This window comes from Zalophus californianus, chromosome 6 (assembly GCF_009762305.2).
Source record: "Zalophus californianus isolate mZalCal1 chromosome 6, mZalCal1.pri.v2, whole genome shotgun sequence".
Classification (NCBI taxonomy): domain Eukaryota; kingdom Metazoa; phylum Chordata; class Mammalia; order Carnivora; family Otariidae; genus Zalophus; species Zalophus californianus.
Genome location: NC_045600.1, coordinates 27923780 through 27946106, shown reverse-complemented (window position 1 = coordinate 27946106; position 22327 = coordinate 27923780). Strand labels below are relative to the sequence as shown.

The 22327-nt window shown below is 45.4% G+C and overlaps 3 protein-coding genes and 1 pseudogene across 7 annotated transcripts in view; 3 read left to right on the top strand and 1 right to left on the bottom strand.

The window, feature by feature from the left end:
- HEATR4 (HEAT repeat containing 4) overlaps positions 1 to 6391 on the bottom strand; it is a 35808-nt gene extending 29417 nt beyond the window's left edge. For both annotated transcript variants that reach the window (XM_027569864.1, XM_027569865.1), the window contains exons 1-3: positions 5312 to 6391; positions 3987 to 4177; positions 2676 to 2816 (exon numbers count right to left, since the gene is read on the bottom strand). In XM_027569864.1, coding sequence (XP_027425665.1) covers positions 2676 to 2816; positions 3987 to 4177; positions 5312 to 6192 — 1213 coding nt within the window. In that variant the 5' untranslated portion in view covers positions 6193 to 6391. The remainder of the gene's footprint in view (positions 1 to 2675; positions 2817 to 3986; positions 4178 to 5311) is intronic.
- The window catches only part of RIOX1 (ribosomal oxygenase 1), a 31513-nt gene extending 17816 nt beyond the window's left edge, over positions 1 to 13697 (top strand). Inside the window, exon 4 of one of the 3 annotated variants that reach the window (XM_027569870.2) lies at positions 13380 to 13697. The gene's annotated coding sequence lies outside the window, so the exon portion shown is untranslated. Of the gene's footprint in view, positions 1 to 5409; positions 5494 to 11517; positions 11729 to 13379 lie in introns of those variants that run through there. The other 2 variants (XM_027569871.1, XM_027569869.1) reach the window with 2 other exon arrangements.
- On the top strand, positions 9496 to 15431 carry LOC113909341 (annotated as a pseudogene).
- Positions 15432 to 16053: 622 nt separating this feature from the next.
- LOC113909019 (acyl-coenzyme A thioesterase 1-like) lies at positions 16054 to 21467 on the top strand. 2 transcript variants are annotated; one of them, XM_027569874.1, is made up of 3 exons: positions 16054 to 16759; positions 18595 to 18797; positions 20429 to 21467. In XM_027569874.1, the coding sequence occupies exons 1-3, from the start codon at positions 16189 to 16191 to the stop codon at positions 21011 to 21013; spliced, it is 1359 nt and encodes a 452-aa protein (XP_027425675.1). In that variant the 5' UTR covers positions 16054 to 16188; the 3' UTR covers positions 21014 to 21467. The 2 variants fall into 2 exon arrangements, with proteins under 2 accessions (XP_027425675.1, XP_027425676.1); XM_027569875.1 differs by lacking the exon at positions 16054 to 16759 and adding an exon at positions 18014 to 18160.
- The last annotated feature ends 860 nt before the right edge of the window (positions 21468 to 22327 follow it).

Genomic DNA, 22327 nt, shown 5'->3' with positions numbered 1-22327 from the left:
AGAAAGGCAATGCCATTTCTTTCTTCTAATGTGAAAAGAGTCTTTGAGACTCCGAGGCAGTTTAGCTCAGATGCTATACAGAGCATACCCTCCAAATGGTTCTCCCCCAGCTGGGGGCACTCCGTCACCCTGTTGAGGGCTGGCTTCCTTTGCAGTACAGGGTTTACAGCCAGAGAGGTAGAACCACCTCCAGACAGGTCAGCTCCCGGTGAGTCGATACTATGGTACTCCCCCATTTCTCTCCTCTTAGCCTGCTTGAAATCCCTCCCATGGAAGTGAGTAGTGGCCGGATTAGTCTAGTCCCTTTCCTCCTATATCCTCCTGCTCAGGGAGTTAAAAAGGATGTGAGAAAGCCTTGGATCTCTCATATTTAACCTGTGTGGGAATAAACATGCACAACTGCCAATATTAATTTTGCTTCCAGCCCTTTGAGTTCTAGGCAGGTATAAACACATCCACTGGCCACATTCCACATCAAAAGTCCTCTGACGCGAGCACACAGACAACCCTTTGGCTTTCTCTGGGATAAAAGGCACAATATACTTTGTCGGCAGAAACAGATGGTGCCTTTCACTTTGTACCATAGACCTGTGCTTACTAGAGAAGAACCGTAATGATCTGGGTGTACTAGAGAGTTTTATATCACAACTTGGGGGAAATTAAGACTATATAGCAAGAAGTACACTTTGTATCTTGAGAATTTTCATCATTTTAAAGAAATCATCATCTAAGGTTTTCAATTCAATCAAAATGGAGAGTAAAAAAAATCTACCCATACCTCCTAACTCCAGGAATTTTCTTTTGTTTTTTAGATTCTTTCATTACCTAGTATTTCCTGAATGAGACGATGAATGAAATAGTTATAAGAAGGTGTGTCTGTTACTATTCTGACTTTACTTCTCCCAGATTAATTTCAAATATTTTTTTAAAGATTGAGAGAGACAGAGAGCATGAGCAGGGGGGAGGAGCAGGAGGAGAGGGAAAAGCAGACTCCCCACTGAACAGGGAGCCCGACAGGGGGCTCGATCCCAGGACCCTGAGATCAGACGTGAGCTGAAGGGAGACACTCAACTGACTGAGTCACCCAGGTGCCCCTATTTATTATTTTTTTAAGTAGGCTCCACACCCAACATGGGGCTTGAACTCCCGAACCTGAGATTAAGAGTCGCATACTCCCACCAACTGAGCCAGCCAGGCCCCCTCAATTTCAAACGCTATTTTAAAAAAAGAAGTGTGGGAAAGATTCTAGAGCTTCTTTGTTCATTAGATGTTCTATGTTCTGGGGAAAAGAGGGCAGGCATCTAGCACAGTCGGGAAAAAGTGTGAAGCCAGTGAGACAGGTGGTGAGACATGTGAATCCAGCAGGGGGATTTGTTTTTTTATAAGAGCTGTGAGGTAGAATTCACATACCATAAAATTCATCCTTTTAAAATGTATCCAATTCAGTGGTTTTTAATATATTCACAGAGTTGTACAACTATCACAATGTCTAATTTTAGGATATTTTTATCACCCCAAAAAGAAACCCTGTGCCGATTCCTCCCTTCCCCTAGCAACCGCTGATCAACTGTCTTTCTTTGTGGTTTTGCCTATTCTCAGAGGGGAGGGCATACACAATACAGTTGCCTTGTGGGGAAAGTAGTATACTAATAATAATTCCTTGAGTTTGAGCACTTAATGGTTTATAAAATGCATTCTCAAAGTCACCTAAGTATCAACAAATATCACAAAATCAGTAAGTATTTCCAAAGTGCCTTACTATAGGAATGATTAGCGTCTCAGCTCTAATGAAGCAGGTGAAGCCCTAGAAGGGGACTTGCCTAGACCCAGTCCTAGGCTTTGCTGGGGTGCTTTCTCCACTAGTACCATTAGTTTCTGCACACGAAGGGGCCCACCAGGACAGTGACCCTGCAAAGAAAAGTCAGGGGACATGGAAACATAGTCTCTTGGAGGATGGGCACTTTTTGTTTCATAAGCTCATTTCTTGGCCAACTCCCTTCCCTCTCTCTGTCTCACAGATTTAAGAAAAACATGCTTATGAAACAGAAATATAGAACAGAGGATGACCCTAGTACCTGAGACAGGTATGGGCCTGAGAATGGAATGGGAAGGTAGAACCAGCCCAAAGGGACAAGGTAGAGTGCGGGATCAAGGGTTTGATGTAACTTCCTCTGGAAGCATGGGAAGAAGATGGGTCCTGCCTCACTGGTAATTCCTGGCCCTAAATCTCTTGGTTACACCTAAGTTTGATCTGATTTCAACTGAATGGATGTTCCACAAAGGCTCTTTCTAGTTACAGTTAGTGTTTTATAATTTTATGAGATGATTTTTAGTTAGTAGGAAGGGACTCCCCTACACACTGGTGATGCCCAGCCTGTAAAACAGAGTCCTTAAAGAAATAGCCCCATTTCTGGGGCACCTGGGTGGCTCAGTCGGTTAAGTGTCTGGCTCTTGATTTCCGCTCAGATCATGATCTCAGGGTCGTGAGATTGAGCCCCGCTTGGGGCTCTGCGCTCAGCAGGGAGTCTGCTTGAGATCCTCTCCCTCTGCCCCTTCCCCTGGCTTGTGCACACGCTCATGCATGTGCACGCGCGCTCTCTCTCTCAAATAAATAAATCTTAAAAAAAAAAATAGCGCACTTCCATCATCACCCCTATTACCCACTTCCTGCTTACGTGCTTCAGGAACTGGCTGGGAAGTCCACCTTTCTGGGGTTTCGGGGAAGACTTTAGACAGCTGCTTCTTGTAGCAATTGAGGTTTTCCAGGAAAATGTGGTCTGTCTTTCCACCAATCTGATGTATGATCGGGACTTGATCTGTGAACAGATAAAAGAAGTAAGGAGTCCCTAGTACCAGCCTCCTTCCTCTCTCGCTGGGTTTTCAGTCACCAGGATCACACTCAATTTCCTTCTGCCTTACTCTTCAGCCCCAAAGACTCATGATTACCATGAAGTGGGGGCATCCTTTGAAGGTGACTGTTGCTTGGAAATAGGAGCTAGTAGAGGCTTGGAGGCCAAGGCAGAACCTGCCTTAACTTACAGGCATTGTCCTCTATGAAAAGCTAAGTCCCAATAAAGGGGTATCTAATTCATTTCTTATCAGTCATAAATAACTTCATCTGAATAATTCTGTTAAAACACTTTAAGAAGACTTTGAGTTGACATTTGAGGAGCAAGATGGGGGCAAGGAAGAATAAACAGCTTGGAACATACAGACCTAGATCATACATCTTGGAAGCCCAGGCACTGAAAGGATAGCAAGATGGAAGGGGAAGGTAATGGACATTTATTGAGCATTGAGCAAGAAGCATTATAGATGCTTTCCTGTCTATTCTTTACTTGAAGTGCTTTTTTTTAAAAAAAATTTTATTTATTTATTAGAGAGAGAGAGAGAGTGAGAGACAGCACGAGCAAGGAGAGGGAGAAGGAGGGTTTCTGTGAGCAGGGAGCCTGATGTGGGGCTCGATCTTGGGACCCTGAGATCATGACCTGAGCCAAAGGCAAACGCTTAACTGACGAGCCACCCAGGCTTTAAGTGCATTTTTGTTAATATCGTTTTACAAATAAGGCTCAGAGGGATTATATAATTTGCTAAAGTTAGTAGGGAAGGGCTAAGCCAGGATCCTCCAGACTTCAAAGCCTGTGATTTTTTTCTAATATAGCAGCTCAATGGGGGATTATCGCCAAAGGAGAGAAAGGAGAAGAGGTAGTTGTTCTCCAAGCCAAATCTTGTTTGCTTTACAACCCCACACTCCACAACCTTCTTAGTAAGATAAAGGGATAGAGCAAGGAATGGGACAACAGATTCCTCCCCACCAGATACCTGCCTGCCCCTTGCCAAGACAACCCTCCTGTGCTAGTCACGAGGGGATGTTGGTCTTCGAGGGCCTCTTATCCACACCCATGACTATTTCATTCCCCAGCTGCCTTCCACCTCCCTGCTCCATGTCCACCTCAGCCCTCAGCACAGCACCCCAGCTCTATTACCAAAGTATATCTCCTGTTCATAGGTGTTGTCTGTGGAGTAAGCAAACTTTCCAGCTCGATGATTCACCTGCCGGAAGTGGCTCTGCTTTGGGGGCTGGCAGATGTTCTTCTTTGCTTTGATATCCTCAGCAGTCTCATTGTTGCCAGGCATAGCTTCAGCTCTCTGCACTTGTGGCAAGTAATTGGGCAATCTTAGCAGGAGGGAGAGAGAGAAAAGGGAAAGGTAGGAAAGAGGAGATGGGCCTCCTGCCTTCCAGCAGACCCATAGCTCACTCCTCTTTAAGCTCACCTCACACACACATGAACATCTGGAAAACACCTATGTTTAACTATTGGCCTTGTCCCAAAGTGCCAAATGAATATTCAGGCCCGCCAGAAGGGCCTGTCTGCAGCCACCTTCCTCCTCCTCCAGTGGAGCCACTCCTGCAGCCACTGGGCAGCATGGTACAGTGGCCAGGCTCCCAGCAGTACCTTTTTTAACATGGTGCCCTTAGAGGTTACATGGACTTGGGGAAGAGAACCAATTCCTACATTACTTCACTTCATCGTGTGTGTGGTTATTTAAAGACTGTCAACCCCAGTGAACAGGTCATAAGCTCCTTAAAGGGTCTCTCGTTTACGTTGTATTCCCAGCACCTTGCAGAGTACCTGGCAAGGAGTAGGAAGGCAGTTCATGTTTGTCCAATAAATGAACAAATAAATGGATTCCCACTTCACTTTTAGTTCACTTTTGGGAATCAGATATTGTAATAGTTCTGGTCTTCCCTCGAGCTACAAGTGAGAAGAAAGCAATCTGAGAAACATGCAGTAATCAACCCTCAGGTTATTTAGTTCTCTGTCTGGTTGCCAGTCAGTTTTTGCATCAGTGACACAGTGGCCCCTTATTCAAAGTGAGACAGAACCAAACCTCAGAGCCTTGAGATCTCTGCCTTCTCTCTCTCAGTATGGATACATTTCTGAGAGCACCTAGACAGCAAAATAGCTCAGTCTGCTAGGAAAGGCCAGGAACCATGATTGGGGTCCCTTACGGGGATATGTGTCAAAGTCTGGAGACATCTTTGGTTGTCCCAACTGGAGAGTGCTTCTGGCATCCAGTGGGATGCTACTAAACATCCTACAAGGCACAAGATAGCCCCCCACAACAAAGAATTGTCCAACCCAGGATGTCAGTAGTACCTGGTTGAGCACCTTACTTTAAGGAGATCATAGAGAACAAGTTGATAGTGGAGAACACGAGGTTGGTGGGACAGCGTGTTCTGAAATAAGGAATGTGAACGGGGACCCACAGGTTCTCAAAGGTGTGCCTGAGGCCCCAGCCAACGTACCTATAATAAACAGGGAGCAGCAGCTCTGGCTTCTCTCTCTCCTGGGTGGGCAGGATAACACTTTCCTCCTCAAATTCTGCTGTTTCTTCTTCCTCTAGCTGTTTCAGTAGCTCCAGGTCGCTAGCGGAAGTAAGCTCATCCCGGATGTGGCTCCAGTCATATTGCTGGTGCAGAAATCTCTGCCACTTGTTGGGGGATACCCCAGGTCTCAGAGGACGTTTGCTCTGGATCCATCGGGCGGTGCGCTTGTTCAGCTTTTCCAGCACAATGGCTTCCCAGGCTCTGGCCTCCTTCTCAGGGGGTGGCAGCCAGGCTTCCCTCTCCTCCAGATTCATGTCTGGAGAAAGTGACAGACCTGGCATGTCTGAATCCCTGCAGGAATGAGGGATGAGAGGGCAAGATTTTTCCTGGCCCACACTTGCTGGCTTGGATTCCTTCAGCTGCTTCTTAAGACTGGCAGACCTTTCTGTCTTCACAGCCTGGGAGGTGATCCTTGCTAAGGGACCTGAAGAACGCAAGGACTTGAGGCCAGTGGGTTTCTTGCATCGGGCCCTGCTGATCTGGGGAGGCGGGATGATGTGGCCTGCCTTGTAGAGATGGTCAAAGTTGTACTGGCTGTAAGGGGTGCTGGGAAGCCCTCGCTGCCATACCACCTCCTGAGAGAAGGTAAGGTTTGTAGCAGCCTTTTTCAAATACTGGTTCTTCAGGTGTGCGTAGCGATGTGGGCTAAAGTGGAAGACTGGAGGTACACTGGACACCGAGGCACACTCCTCGTGTCCTGGTTTTGAGTGGGAAAAATTCATGCCCCATCCCAGCCGTGGGGGGAGTGACTGATGGAAATGGTGGGAAAGAAGTGTCTTTCCCTGTCGGGTTCTGGGCATTGTTTCCCAGCAAAAGCTTCCTTCCACACTGCCTGGTCCAGATGCAGGGCTGGAGGTATGATCAGATACCTGTTGAGGATATGAGAGGAACTGGTGAGAGCTCTAGGCCAGGAGAAATCGGTAGCCCATAGCAGTCCGGAAAGGAAATAAATGGGAAGACAGGGGAGTGGGGGGGAAGCCACGTGAGTTAAAAGGACAAAAGAGGGGCGCCTGGGTGGCTCAGTCGGTTAAGCGTCTGCCTTCAGCTCAGGTCACAGTCCCAGGGTCCTGGGATCGAGCCCCGCATCGGGCTCCCCGCTCCGCGGGAAGCCTGCTTCTCCCTCTCCCACTCCCCCTGCTTGTGTTCCCTCTCTCGCTGTCTCTCTCTGTCAAATAAATAAAATCTTCCCCAAAAAAAAGGACAAAAGAAATGGTGCGACATTCTAAATATTCCTTGTAGCAGCCCCTTGCTTCCAATTCTCCCGTTTGTCCCCAAAGCTCAGCCCCTCGTCTCCTTATGAGGGATTAGATGACTGCTTTTCAGCAGTATCCATGCTTCTCATTTTTCCTCCTGTGTTGCTTTCTGTGTGTTTAAAGGGCTTATTAAAGCATAAAGTTCAGACAACTCAGCCTGGCATTCAGGGTTCTAAATGAGTGTGACCCCAGTTTATGACCTTCTCTGGCCATAACCTCTCAAGTCTCTTAACTCATCTCTGCATAGTCCTCCCTCTACACAGTGGAGCTTCCTTTTGTGCCCTCTATCTGCAGTGGCCTTTCCTCCATACTTGACAAATTCTGTCCATTCTTCCAGGCCTAGGTCAGTTCCCACCCGCTCCAGAACTCTTTCTTGACCTATCTAGGCCTCCATATCCCACACAAATTTATGAATCACTCCTAGTCTGTACCAGTTTTTTTTTTTAATTCCAGTATAGTTAACATACAGTGTTAAATTAGTTTCAGGTGTACAATCATGATTGCATAACAGTACTTTCAACTCTCAATCCTATGCCACCTCACACTGTTAATTATTTGGCTCTCTAACTATTGCCCAACGACCATGTCTTCTGTCTCTGCTGTCCTTCAGAATCACCCAGTATTGCTACATTGCTTTCCATATTGCTACATAGTCTTCATTGTTAAAGTGTTTAACAACTACAGAATATTTTACCAAGTAGGTAAATCACCATTTCCTTAATTATTGGGCAAGCTGTTTTCAGGTTTTAGCTAGCCTGGAAAACACTGTAGAAAACAAATGCCTACATTTAGTACTTTTTTTTTTTTAAAGATTTTATTTATTTAATTGACACAGAGAGAGACAGCAAGATAGGGAACACAAGCAGGGGGAGTGGGAGAGGGAGAAGCAGGCTCCCCACTGAGCAGGGAGCCCAATGTGGGGCTCGATCCGAGGACCCTGGGACTATGACCTGAGCTGAAGGCAGACACTTAACCGACTGAGCCACCCAGGTGCCCCGGTTTATTTTATTTTAGAGAGAGAGTGTGTGCGCAAGCAGGGGGAGGGGTAGAGGGAGACGGGGAAAGGGAGAGAGAATCTCCAGCAGACTCCCCTCCAAGTGCAAAGCCTGACATAAGGCTCTATCCCAAGATCCTGAGATCATGACCTGGGCTGAAACCGAGAGTCAGATGCTTAACCGACTGAGCCACCCAGCGCCCCTACATTTAGTGCTTTTAAAAATAATTTTCCTTCTGAAGTCCTTCCTTGGTCTGATAATGATAATTGACAATTGGGAAGTACAAACATACCTCAGAGATATTATGGGTTTGGTTCCAGACCACTGCAATAAAATGAATATCATAATGAAGTGAGTCAAATGAATTTTTTGGTTTCCCAATGCATGTAAAAGTTTGGTTTACGCTATACTGTAGTTGACAGAATGTGTGATAGCATTATGTCCAAGAACCAATGTACATACCTTAATTAAAAAATATTGCTAAAAAATGCTAACCATCATCTGAGCTTTCAGTGAGGTGAGTTGTGATCAGAGATCACCATGACAAATACAGTGATAATGAGACAGTCTAAACAATTGCAAGAATTACCAAAATATGACACAGAGACACAAAGTGAGCAAATGCTGTTGGGAAAATGGCACCGATAGACTTGCTTGACACAGGGTTGCCACAAACCTTCAATCTGTCAAAAACGGGAGTATCTGTGAAGTGCAATAAAGTGAGGCACAATAAAATGAGGTATGCCTGCACTTTGTCAAGGGCTTTATATAGGGAAGATACTATAATGTGTATGGGAAGAAGCGGAGGCTCCAAGGGGATAAACTAATTGCTTCAGGTCATACAGGCCATAAGTAGAAGAGCCAGGTTTTAAACCTTGCTGCCAGACTGCAACTCCAGAGCACATAACCTCTGTGCCACGCTGGCTTTCCAGGACCTCCTCTCTTCAGGACTCGATTTGGTCCACTTTCTTCTGCCTATTAAATCTGACTGGTGGGTATATTTCTTTTTGTTCTGAGCCTGCTTTTATCTAGATGTCACTAGGCCAGAATTGATAACCTCACTCAAATTAAATCATACATGATTAATATGACATCAGGAGTTTTTGCACAGAAAACTCATTTAGTTGTTTCATCTCTTCACAGCTTTGAAGGCAACATGGCCATAAGGGCACGGAGTATTTTAAAAGTTAGACCAAAAAAGTTATGGCAAGGGTAGAAGGGGGTCACAAGTGATAATTTTCTGAAATGGTGCCTACTCTCACTGGTTGAAGATGAATTATTAGATGAAAACAATATTCATGTGCTCATGCCTTGTGTATTGCCTAATAGAACATTTTATCATTTTTTTTTAAGAATCTATTTATTTGACAGAGAGCACAAGAAGGGGTAGTGGCAGGCAGAGGGGGAGAGGGAGAAGCAGGCTCCCTGCTAAGCAAGGAGCCTGATGCAGGGCTTGATCCGCTTAACCGACTGAGCCACCCAGGTGCCCCACATTTTATCATTTTTAACATATCAGTGTGTCAATTCTTGCTCCTAAGGCAAGGAGCATTTTGATCCTAAACACTTGAAAAACGGATGAGGACTGGTTTCACCCCAAGGCGACTATACAGAATGATTTTGGGTGTCCCCAGATACATATACCCTTTAGCCAGTGGCATATAGAATCTTTGGTTACAATGCCAGCATCCCAGAAAGAATACCGTATTAGCATTATCAGTTATTATAAATTGTCAAGGGATAGTGATTCTCATCTAATATGATGGCTTGTTAAAAAGAGGGAAACTCCTCCTGTGTTTTGAAAAGGAATGAGGACAGGACAATATGTCAAAGGGTTTGGTCAAGAGTTTTGTCGTAGATGGACTTAGGGTCAGAAGACAAGTGTAAGGCCAGGTTCTGCACTTCCCAGTCCATGTGGTTTGCCTCAGTATGCCAGTCTGAAAATAGAGTGTGATATCTGTTCTAATTTAGTGTAGATATGAAGCTCAAAATTAGGGAACAGGTATGAAAGTTTTTTGCAAGCTTCATAGTATTACATAACTGTGAAGGATTATCATTGATTTAGAGCATGGACTATTGCTCCTAAAGGTAAGTCTCTGGGGTCTCACAGTTAGATGGTGCATTGGGCATTTAGGGAACAGGTTAGGAATACTGGGGCCCTTGGCAATTAAAAAAGAAGGTGGATAGAGAGGGAAGAAAAAAACCTATGTATGGAGTTTGGAGGCTCCATATTATCCAAATTTAAATGTTACCTAGACCAACATTGAGGCAAGGTCCTCTCCCAACAAATGGCCCTTTAAGAACCAAAAGCAGGGGGTACCTGGATGGCTCAGCCAGTTAAGCTGTCCAACTCTTGATCTCAGCTCAGGTCTTGATCTCAGGGTCATGAGTTCAAGCCTTGTGTTGGGCTCTGTGCTGGGCATAGAGACTACTTAAAAATAAATACTTTTTTATAAAAAGCACCAAAGCAGAGTGGCACATCCCAGGTGCCTTTATGTATGGACAGCATAAGAAACTGAGGAGCGTCTGGGTGGCTGTCAGTTGGGTGCTTCCCTTGGGCTCAGATCATGATCCCAGGGTCCTGGGATCGAGCCCCGCGTCCAGCTCCCTGCTCAGCAGGGAGTCTGCTTCTCCCTTTCTCTGCTCTTCTGCTCCTCTCTGCCGCTCATTCTCTCTCTCTCTCTCAAATAAATAAAATCTTTGAACAAACAAACAAGAAATTGAATACACGGCATCCTGTGGTCAGTCAAACCTGGCATAACCACAGAGCAGGTACTCTGGTGAACAGCTATCACTAGCATTATCTCCATACCTCTAGGAACCTGGCTAGACAGGCAGGAGTCAGGTTAGAAGGGTTAGGCCACATGCCTCCACGTAAAGCCTAAGAGAAGAATCCAGACTCAAATGAGTGATATCTCAAAGGTTCCAAATTTAGGTCCACCTTTCGGGTCACCTTCCCAGTCCCCTGCCCTCACGCCCTGATCTGGGACCTTTATTCTGCAGAAATAATTGAAGTGGGCTGAATAATTCAAGCTAAAAAGAGTAATACCTTGCTTTTTCCTTGTTATTAAAGCAGCAGAAACCACCACAGGAGCCTAAAAAGCAATAAACCTTATTAGCACAGTATTTCTGAGAGCTTTTATTTTTTTTTAAGATTTTATTTATTTGATAGAGACAGATAGTGACAGATAGAGAGAGCACAACCAGTGGGAGAGGCAAAGGGAGAGGGAGAAGCAGGCTCCCCATGGAGCAGGGATTCCCTATGTGGGGCTCGATCCCAGGACCCTGGGATCATGACCTGAGCCGAAGGCAGACGCTTAACCAACTTAGCCACCCAGGCGCCCCTTCTGAGAGGTTTTAAAAAGTAATAGACTCTCACCTCCACCCACAGATTCTGAAGTTTTAAGGTAGAGCCCAAGAGGGGACAGTCAGCTTCCAGGACAGTATTAATGGTTAAGGACCTTCTGCATCAAGATCATTTGAGGAGCTTGTTAAAATGCAGAATCCTGTGTCCTACATCCCAGCATATTGATTCAGTAGGCCGTAAGTGAAGCCTAGAAATCTGCATTTCAACCAGCTCTCACGGGTGTTTATACACATTAAGTTTAGAGAAGCCACAGCCCCAATAGGTATCTGTGGGGGGTATGAAGGTAGCATGATGGTGGGGAGAGTAGGACCAGGGAACACAGTCTCTTAACGTGGCTCGTTTCAGACCCCTCCCCCCTACTGCCTCTTTCTCATCAGAAAGTTCCTTCATTTCTCCCCCTCTACTTTCTAATTCCTGTCCCTTGCCATGCCCTCACACAGATCTACTACTGTCTCCTGAGATTACTACAGAAACTCTGCCATAAACATGATTCTGTTCTAACTCATCTTACAGATTTCAAAACTGAGGCCTAGAGAGAAGAGATACTATAAAGATCACAGTACTGGTTCATCCCTGAAGCAGTCCTGACCCCTTTGACACCTAATCCAAAATCTTTTCAACTACTTCAGACTGCCTCTCATCATTCAGCTGATGCTAAAAGCTCTTTTCAGATACTGGTAAAGTAGCAGTGTTTTTTGTTTTGTTTTGTTTTTTAAAGATTTTATTTATTTGAAAGAGAGAATGACAGAGAGAGAGAGCACATGAGGGGGGGAGGGTCAGAGGGAGAAGCAGACTCCCTGCTGAGCAGGGAGCCCGATGTGGGACTCGATCCCAGAACTCCAGGATCATGACCTGAGCTGAAGGCAGTCGCTTAACCAACTGAGCCACCCAGGGACCCAAGTAGCAGTGTTTTGAAATTACCTTCAAGATGGCCTCCTGCAACCAAGTCTTCAAGGGGAAGCAAGGTTCTGCATCTTAAACCTTCCTTGTTTCTTAGGTTCCAAAGCTGTTTATATTGGTTACCAGGCAACCACCTCTTTAGAATTCCATGGGTCTACTGACAGAATTTGCGGGTTCAGTCAGTGGTATCCTCAGTTATTTATTTAATTTCCTTTTGTAAAACAAATTGGGAAACTGCATTGTATTTATTGATGGATGGCACAACGGATTTCTTGGTCATTCTTTGAAAATAAACCTCTAAGTCTGTGCAGCTCAATATTTTTTCCCCTACAAGCATTCATAAGTCTGCTGAGAAAGAGGAAACACATGAACAGCCCACTCTGGCGTGCTTCAGATTACTAGGCTGATAGAACAAGTAGTAAAGTAGAATGGGTCTGTCTTTGGGGTCTTTTCCATTCCCCTTTTATCTCCACCTCCACGTAATCTCCTTTGATCACACAGTTTAATTCCATCTCTCCTGCTCCCCAAATCCTGGCTAGATGATCAGCTGGTGACACTATTTTTACAAGAGGACTCTTCAAATCCCATATTTTTATTAGTAAAATCCCAGGCCTCCATAATACTGGTCATTAGGAGTTCCCTTATGAAAAGAATTTGTCCTGACAGCAGAAAAGATTTCTGGGCATGAGGTTCTGTCTGTCTTGTTGACCTGGGGCTATTCAGGTGGTCACTGGATCTTGCTGACCAACTTGAGCACTCACTTTAGTGCCTGGGCTCAGGCTGTGCTTAGACCCTGGGACCCTTAAATAAAATCTTAAAAAAAAAAAAATACCCTGAGACCCTTAACAAAAGGGTGAAAAGGCATGGTCCCTGAGATGAAAAGACTGGAAGTCTTAAAAATTAAACAGAATTACCATGTGATCTAGCAATTCTACTACTTATGAGTATATACCCAAAAGAACTGAAAGCAGGGGTTCTTAAACAGGTATTTGTATACCCATGTTTATAGCAGTGCATTCACAATGGTCAATGTGGAAACAATCCAAAATCCATCAGTATATAAATAGATAAACAAAATGTATTGCATACATACAGTAGACGAGCCTTAAAACGGAGGGAAATTCTGATACATGCTACATATATGGATGGACGTGGAAGACATGATAACTGAAATAAGACAGAAAACGACAAATACTGTATGATTCTACTTATATGAGGTACCTCGAATAGTCAAATTCCTAGAGAACAAAAATAAAATAGTGGTTTCCAGGGGATGCAAGGGTTTTCAGCTTGGGTGATAGAGTTCTGGAGATAGATAGTGGTGATGGTTGCATAACACTGTGAGTGTACTTAACTATACACTTAAAAATGGTTAAAATGATAAGTTTTATGTTTGTATAATACCACCATTTTTAAAAACCCTATTTAACTATGAACGCCATGTTATTTTCTTTTCTCTCTCTTTTTTTAAGTAGGCTCCATGCCCAGTGTGGAGCCCAAGGCAACCCTAAGATTAAGACCTAAGCTGAGATCAAGAGTCAGATGCTCAACCAACAGAGCCACCCAGGCACCCCAGCCATGTTATTTCTGATAGAAATTCTGGACAAAGAAGAAAATTAAAAGTACCCAAAGTACCCCAAAGCCTAAGAAACAACAGTTTGGGTAATTGACTAGTTTTTTTTTTTTAAGGTATTAATACACTTTTTTTAAGGTTATATGGATCTCTACCTGCTTTCAATGCCATGAGAGTTTCCTCATCATATTCTGCTATAACATTTTTAATGTCTACATCTCTTCTGTTATATGACTGCATCACAATTAAATTGATTAAACCAAATTTATATTCCTAGTTTGTTTCTCACTTTTCCTCTATTAAAACAATATGATAAGCATCCTTACAGCCAATATATATATAGATTCACAAATACTTAAGAGAAATTCCTAGAAGTGGAATTGTGAGTCAAAGGGAATGCACCTTTTAAATATTTTTTTAAGGTCATACCAGTTTGTGCATCCATCAACCATATATGAATATGTTTTATAAATCTTTAACATAGGACATATCATGTAAGAACAATTAAAGCATAATGGTTCAGAGCACAGACTGGAATCTGATTGCAAAGATATAAATCCCAGTATTTCAGGACACCTGAGTGGCTCAGTCGGTTAAGCATCTGCCTTCTGCTCAGGCCATGATCCCGGGGTTCCTGGGATCAAGTCCTGCATCAGGCTCCTTGCTCCGTGAGGAGCCTTTTTCTCCCTCTGCCTGCCACCCCTGCCTGCTTGTGCATGCACGTGCTCTCTCTCTGACAAATAAAATCCTTAAAAATAAGTAAATCCCAGTATTTCTAGTTGTTTGATCTTCAGCAAATCAGTTCATCTCTTCCTCCAAGGCCTTAATTTTCTCATAAGGTTCTTGTAAGGATTAAGAACTATAATTATTTACTTTCTTTAGTTTCTGTGCACAGAATACACTGAAATATCCCACAGAACCAGTGCAAAACTAATTAGAGCTACAGGGAACTGCATGGTTAATAGCCAGCAGGACATGAGAACATTTGAAACTAGGTAAAAAGCGTTGGTTGGGAAGGTCCTTGAGGGTGGTCTCATGGGGAGCAGTGGCAAACAGGTGTGGGCTTGAATCGAGCTTAAACAATTTGCAGGTTTCTCTAATAAATATGAAAAAGTCATGAATGTAAAATCCAATACAAGGTCAGGGAAAGGGCCTGAAGTTTGATGAAAAATCCACCACTAGGTGGAACCCATCCATAGCTTATGACCAAGTGGGGAAAAGGTGAAAGGTCCCAGATGGAGAGAATATTTGCCTAAGTACAGCAAACTCGATAAGGCAGTATAGTAACTATGATCTCACCTGACTATTTTTACACCTATAAGGAATGAAGCTGTGGTCACACAGCTAGTAAAGCTCCAGGCCCCTTAAGTGTGGGGATGGGGGAGGAAGTTAAGCCTATACACAGGTAATACACAAGCAAAACACCATGATGCACACTTTTAAAGGTCTTATGATAATTAATGACAGTGAAATACTCAACAAACTGATAAAACTCAATCCCTGTCCTGCACTCTTCTTAGCTGTTAAGAATTTGGCGACCAGCAGTGTGGTCGCGGCTGCTCGACCCCGGACCCCTGCACCACGGCGGAGGAGGGGCTGGCGGCTCTGAGCAAGCAGAGGCCGGCCGGGCAGCGGGGGAGGCTCGGGGGTCCTGGCGATGCAGCACAACCGGAAACAAAGCACAGGGAAGCAGAAATGAGAAACAGTGTCTTAGCCCAAGCCCTGGATCAGACACCCCGGACCCGCTTCAGTAACTTAGCACTTGTAAACCCCGAAAAACCTAAAGCAGTAGAGATTACCTCATACAGATGGCAAGATACGGACAACTAAGTGGGAAGTTATCAGAACAAGGTTTAATAGAAATCCTTGAAAAAGTAAGCGAACAGAAAGGAAAACCACAGTTAAATTCAACAGAAGAAAAGTTATGGACTCTGATGAAGAGGACGATTATTGAAATTTAAGATGTTTAGAAACTGGAACTTAATGGAAGAGTTCTAGGACAGATAATACTGGGTAGAAGTGAAGATCTGATTGTTTACTTTGTTCACTGTCTATATACCTTTAAAAAAAATAAACCTGTTATGTAAAAAAAAAAAAGAATTTGGCGACTGGAAGGGCGTCTGGGTGGCTCAATGGTTAAGCTTCTGCCTTCAGCTCAGGCCCTGATCCCAGGGTCCCAGCACCGCATCGGGCCCCCAGATCAGCGAAGAACCTGCTTCTCCCTCTCCCTCTGCTGGACCCCCGCCCCTACTCGTGCTCGTGCTCTATCTCAAATAACTTTTTAAAAACTGATTTTTAAAAAAACGGTGGAAAAATAACAAAAACCCACTCAAAATTAACTTAAAAAAAATTGGCGACTGGAGACTTTCCTAGCTGCGAGAATCCTTCAGAGCCAGCCCTTATGCGGCAAACATTGCACAGACCGAGCTTCTGAGAAGCAGAGCTAGGAAAGTCTTCCCCGACATAAACTGCAGGTTTTTCAGCATGTAAAGAAAGTTCACGTGTGTCATTTTCGCTCTTGCTTTTAAAGGTAAGCCACTGACCTGGTGGGACAGGAGTCTGGCCCTCCAAGCTCAATGGGGCGGGCTAGTCGGCCCCACTGGCGCTTAACATGCAGATGAGGCAGCCCGCCACTAGAGGATCTTTGAGCAGTTTCTAACTTTCTTCACTGCCCTGTTCAGTTGACGTGAGAACTAAAATCAAAAGGCAAAATGATGTCCTCCGCCGGCGCTAGCCTGCGAGCTTCCGGACTCGGCCGATGGGGCCACCTGACAGGCTCTCCAAAGCTGTGGTCTGGCGGCCGGGTCTCATGGGCCCCTGCCCGGAAGACAGCGACCTGGAGCCTGGAGCCCGCCGGCCGCTGCAGCTGGGACGAGCCCGTGCGCATGGCCGTGCGCGGCCTGGCCCCGCGACAGCCCGTCACGCTGCGCGCGTCCCTGCGCGACGAGAGGGGCGCGCTCTTCCGGGCCCAGGCGCGGTACCAAGCCGACGCCGGCGGCCTTCTGGACCTGGAGCGCGCGCCCGCGCTGGGCGGCAGCTTCGTGGGACTCGAGCCCATGGGGCTGCTCTGGGCCCTGGAGCCCGAGAAACCCCTGGTGCGGTTGGTGAAGCGGGACGTGCAGACGCCCTTCGCGGTGGAGCTGGAGGTGCTCGACGGCCACGAGCCGGACGCCGGGCGCGTCCTGGGCAGGGCGGTGCACGAGCGCGACTTCCTGCGGCCGGGCGTGCGGCGGGAGCCGGTGCGCGCGGGCCGCGTGCGCGCCACGCTCTTCCTGCCCCCAGGTGAGCGCCCCGGGTCCCAGGCCTGTCTTTCTCTCGTCTCCTGCACTTCTACCGACAGTAAGGAGGTAGCTCCCAACATTGCAGAGGTCTGTGGGGGCCTCAAAGGGGGCTCTGGTGGGGAGGTGGCTCTGCCTCTCCAAAACTGAGAGGTCAGCTAGAAGACGTAAGGAAAGGGACAAGACAGTTTAAGTGAAAACAAAAACATAGGTAGTTCCAAGTCTTTTTTTTTTTTTAAGGTTTTATCTATTTATTGAGAGAGAGCACAGAGGGAGACTAAGAAGAAGCCGACTCCCTGCTGAGCAGAGAGCCCCATGGGGGGCTGGATCCCAGGACCCTGAGATCATGACCTGCGCCAGCAGCCACTTAGCATACTGAGCCACCCAGGTGCCCCGGTGGTTCCAAGTCTTTTTTTTTTTTTTTTTTAATATTTTATTTTTAAGTAATCTCTACACCCAACCCTTAAGTGGCTCAAACTCAACCCCCAGATCAAGAGTCCCATGCTCTACCAACTGAGCCAGCCAGGCGGCGCCCCTTTGTCACAGAGAGAGACAGGCAGGCAGAGGGAGAAGCATGTTCCTTGCTGAGAAAGGAACCCAATGTGGGACTCGATCCCAGGACCCTGGGATCATGACCTGAGCCGAAGGCAGAGGCTTAACCAACCGAGCCACCAGGCATCCCTTTAATGATTTTTTTTAAAGATTTTTTTATTTATTTATTTGACAGAGAGACACAATGAGAGAGGGAACACAGGCAGGGGGAATGGGAAAGGTAGATGCAGGCTCCCTGCCGAGCAGAGGGAGAGGGAGAAGCAGGCTCTCTGCTGAGCAAGGAGCCCAATGTGGGGCTTGATCCCAGGACCCTGGGATCATGACCTGAGGCACCCAGGCGCCCCCCCTTTATTGATTTTTTTTTATGATTTCTCAGTATAGCAACTTTGCTTCTAACTCTCACAGTATATTAAGGTTTAAGAAAATTAGCATGAAAGGGGCGCCTGGGTGGCTCAGTGGGTAGAGCATGGCTGCCTTTGCTCCGTCCTGATCCCAGGCTCCCTGCTCAGCAGGGATTCTCTGCTGCTTTTTCTCTCCTCTCTTCTCTCTCTCTTCTCTCTCCCTGCCCCTCCCCCCACTCGTGTGTGTGCGTGCGCGCATGCATGTGCGTGCTCGCTCTCGCTCGCTCTCTCTCTCTCTCTCAAATAAATAAAATCTTTTAAAAGAACAACAACAAAACCCAAAAGCAGTTTTATTCATTCAACAGTTGAAGGACGGGTTTCCAGGCTGGGTTTCAAGTCTTTGGAGATGATGAAAAAAGTCACTACAAACTTTTGCATACATGTTTTTGTGTGAACACAAATTTTCATTTCTCTTGGGTGAATACCTAGGAATGAGATTGCTAAATCATATGGTAAGTACGTATTTAACTTTATAAGACATTGCCCAGCTGTTTTCCCAAGTGGCTGTATCATTTTGCATTTCCACCAGCAGTGTATGAGTGTTCCAATTGTTCTACCTGCTCTCTAGCATTTGGCATTGTCAGCTTTGGGGGTGGAGGGGGTAACAATTTTGCTCTTTTCATTGTCTGCTTGTAAATTATTTTTAATTACAAAAGTAAAGCATGCTTTTTGTAAAAAATCTGTGGGGCTTTGAGGCTCTGGGTATAGGGGAAATGTGGATTGAGCCTATGCCACTGTCTGGATCTTTGAAGACCAGAGAGGTCTTCTAGCATTTCTGATTGTCAATAGAAAACTTTGACATCACCAAGTAGGCAACATAGGGCTTTTGACCCCACTGCAGAGAGTTTGGGGAATAGTTCAGTTTTGTGTTTCATTTCTTCCAAAGAACCGGGGCCCTTTCCTGGGATTGTGGACATTTATGGAGTTGGAAGTGGCCTTCTGGAACAACGAGCTAGTCTGCTGGCTGGCAAGGGTTTTGCTGTGATGGCTCTGGCTTATCATAACTATGAAGACCTCCCCAAAGGCCTGGAGATCCTCCACCTGGACTACTTTGAAGAAGCTGTGAACTACCTGCTGGATCACCCTCAGGTTGGAACTTCTGAAGGTTTTATGATCTATGTATCGCTGTCTTCATAACTGCTCTTAGTTTTCACAGAACATGACAAATTCACCACCACCACTCCCAGTCCCCAATACACACTGCCATTTAGAGTCACTTCTCATAGACTGTTTCTATGCAATCTTATGTTCTCGTATTTCCTGCTAGTAAAGATGTTCTTAGTTGGTTTGGAATTTTAAATTCCAGTATTTTACAGGATATCATAATAAGCCCAAACATATTTGGAACCCTGGCTTTGATACAGGAAGTAGAGGGAAATGGGAAGGGGATCACACTCTCCAGAAGGCCCTACGTTAAATGTTCGTGTATAACAACCCTCTCTTCTTTGTGGCCCCTCTGAGAGCACAGTTTTAAGTATTAAAGAAGAACTGGGCAGCCAAAAACCTTGGTACTAGGAAGTGTTTTGAGGTTCATGGGCTCAGGGTATCAGAGGATCAGGAGATAGACATTGCTTATTCTGCAGTTCAGAGTTCAGTGGATGGGAAGCTTTGGAACTCTTAGAAAAGGTGATAGTGTGTAGTGGCACCAGCACGAGATGTGGATAGACAAGAGTTAAATCTGAGTTTTGATTTCACCAATTGCCAACTAGCCCCATGATCTTGCGGCCTCTCTTTCCTCCTCTGAAAAGTTGGGATGATAATATATCATTTAATTTCCTAGTACTTTTCCTCTAGGAGGAATAAATGGTTGAAAAGAGTCAAGGGTGCTGTTGTAGAAGCCATAAGGAGAAAAAGACTGCTGTTGAGAGGGGAATCGGAGGGCCATTTATAATAGATGTTGGTAACTGTGGCAAGAGCAGTCCTTGTGGGATAGTGCAGACCCAAACTACCCTGAGGGGATGGGGTAGAGAAGGGAAGACTGAAAGAACAACTCAGACAATTGGTCCCCACAAATCTTGCTGTGAAAGAGAGTAGAAAACTAGGGCAGAGTGGATGTGAGGTCAAGGGTTTGTTATGAAAATAGAGCATTAAGTATGCCCATGGGAATGGGCCACAGAAGAAAGTGATGAAGAAGGAGAAAGATGATGTAATTGTAGGAGCAAGTCCTGGAGAATGAGAGTGGAGGAGATTCCAAGTGCAGGCAGCAGGGGTAAGCACAGAGGCACTTTGGAAACCCAAGGGAAGGCAGAGAGCTTGAGCTCCTGTGGAACTAAGTATATCCTGCAGGGTGAAAAGAGGCAGAGTCCCTACTGGAGAGCTTTATTTTCTCCATCTGGTGTGAAGAGCTGACAGTGAAAGGGAACAGGGTTAAAGGTTAAGAGCCTTGATGTTGTCTTAGGAGAGGTGTGGCATGGTCTTTTGGGGAAGTGGAAAGCAAACATAAGTGAAATGTGGCAGGATGGATGGGAAACACAAATGCTAAGAAACCAGAGTATTTAGTATATCCTCCACATGGTTGCTGAAGTCACCAAGAATGATGATGGAGAAATTGTAGAAAGGAAGATAGAGAGGAAGAATAAGTGAATACCCCAAGATTGCAAAACTTGGCCAATGGTAGAGCCCAGATTCAGGCTCAGTTGCACCTGTTTTCCAATTCTAGGCACTGCTCATCACACTGCACTGTTCATGGCCTCATTCTCCTTCCTCTGTTGTTTTCTCAGGTAAAGGGTCCGGGAGTCGGGCTGCTTGGCAGTTCCAAAGGAGGTGAACTCTGCCTGTCTATGGCCTCATTCCTGAAAGGTATCACTGCTTCTGTCATAATCAATGGCTCTGTGGCCATTGTCGGAGGAGCCTTACACTACAAAGATGAGACGTTGCCCCCTCTGGGCATAGACCCAAGTCGAATAAGGCTGACCAAAGACGGCTTGACAGACATTTTGCATGTCCTGAACAGCCCTTTGGAAGGAGCTGACCAGAAGAGTTTCATTCCCGTGGAAAGGGCTGAGAGTGCCTTCCTGTTCCTTGTAGGTCAGGATGACCGCAACTGGAAGAGTGAATTCTTTGCTAATGAGGCCTCTAAGTGCTTACAGGCCCATGGTAGGGAGAAGCCCCAGATCATCTGTTATCCTGGGACAGGGCACTACATTGAGCCTCCTTACTTCCCCATGTGCAGAGCTTCCCTACACATCTTCGTGGGTGGTCCTGTCATCTGGGGAGGGGAGCCCAGGGCTCATGCCATGGCCCAGGTGGACGCTTGGAAGCAGCTCCAGACTTTCTTCCACAAACACTTGGTGGAGAAAAGTTAGGGGAACTCTCCTGAAAATATAACCCACTATTTGAAGTTTAGGAGGGTGAGACTAATATATGCTAAGCAGCAACAGTTAAAGACAGTTCACCCGCTGTATTATTATAACACTTTTAGGTTTTTATTCCTTTCTCTTTAAATGACATCACCATTAAAAATAGTCTCCATATGGGACACCTGGGTGGCTCAGTCAGTTAAGTGTCTGCCTTTGGCTCAGGTCATGATCCCAGGGTCCTGGGATCGAGTCCTGCATGGGGCTCCTTGCTCAGCAGGGAGCCTGCTTCTCCCTCTCCCTCTGCTGCTCCCCCTGCTTGTGCTCTCTTTCACAAATAAAGAAATAAAAAAAAAAAATCTTAAAAAAATAGTCTCCATACAAATTATGTCAGGAATGACAAGAGAGCCGTAAGTATAAGCAACTTTTGTTAAAGATTAAATAGTGGAACATTACAAGTGAAGATGCCGTCTCCTTTCAGTGTTCTTGCCACAGTCACTACTGTCGGGGAGCAAGAATTCCTATCCCATATTAGGTCCTTCTAGCTGGCTAAGAATCAAATTGACAAGAGACAGATTAACAGGAGAAAATCAAATCTGATAGCATGTGCACAGGAAATCCACACAGACATGGAAATTCCAAAGACAGTCAGGCAAAACGAGGTATGTACGTCATCCTGAACTAAGGAGAAAAGGTTAGGGGTCTAGGACTTCGGAGGGAAGGAATGCACTTCATAGGGCAATAAGAAGAGCAGATGTTTGATAATTAGATGTTTGCCCTGCCATACAGATGGGTCACTCAGATACAGTTTATCTCTGTTAATAACCCTTATTCTGGGAAAGACCCTCAATTTAGATTCTTCCATGTAGTTAAGGGAAAGGCAAAAATTTCTCTTGAGCCTGTAGGGTCTCAATTGCCTTTAGCTCAAAATAATCTAGCCAAAGTGGCCATCAATCCCTAGGCTACCATTATCCTCCACAAAATAATCTTTGTGATGATTTTCATGTGTGTCCTTTCACATATTCTGCTTTAACATGGATATATATATACCAATAAAAAGTGTTTTGTTGCGTAAATATCATTTTAAAAATATTGATTTTACAAAACAAGTAAGTGCTGGGAAGAGGCAGCTTTTACTTGACACACACCTGATGCCACAGCAACACATGGAACTGACAGTGGTTTTATTTTAGTCCAGGAAGGAGGAGAGCAGTTGGGGAAGGAAATATGCTTCCAAGGCACCAATTTTATGCCAGTCATTTAATTCTCCCAACTCTGGGAGGTAAGTGAAAGAATATGTGCAAGCTCTTGTTCATAACCTTT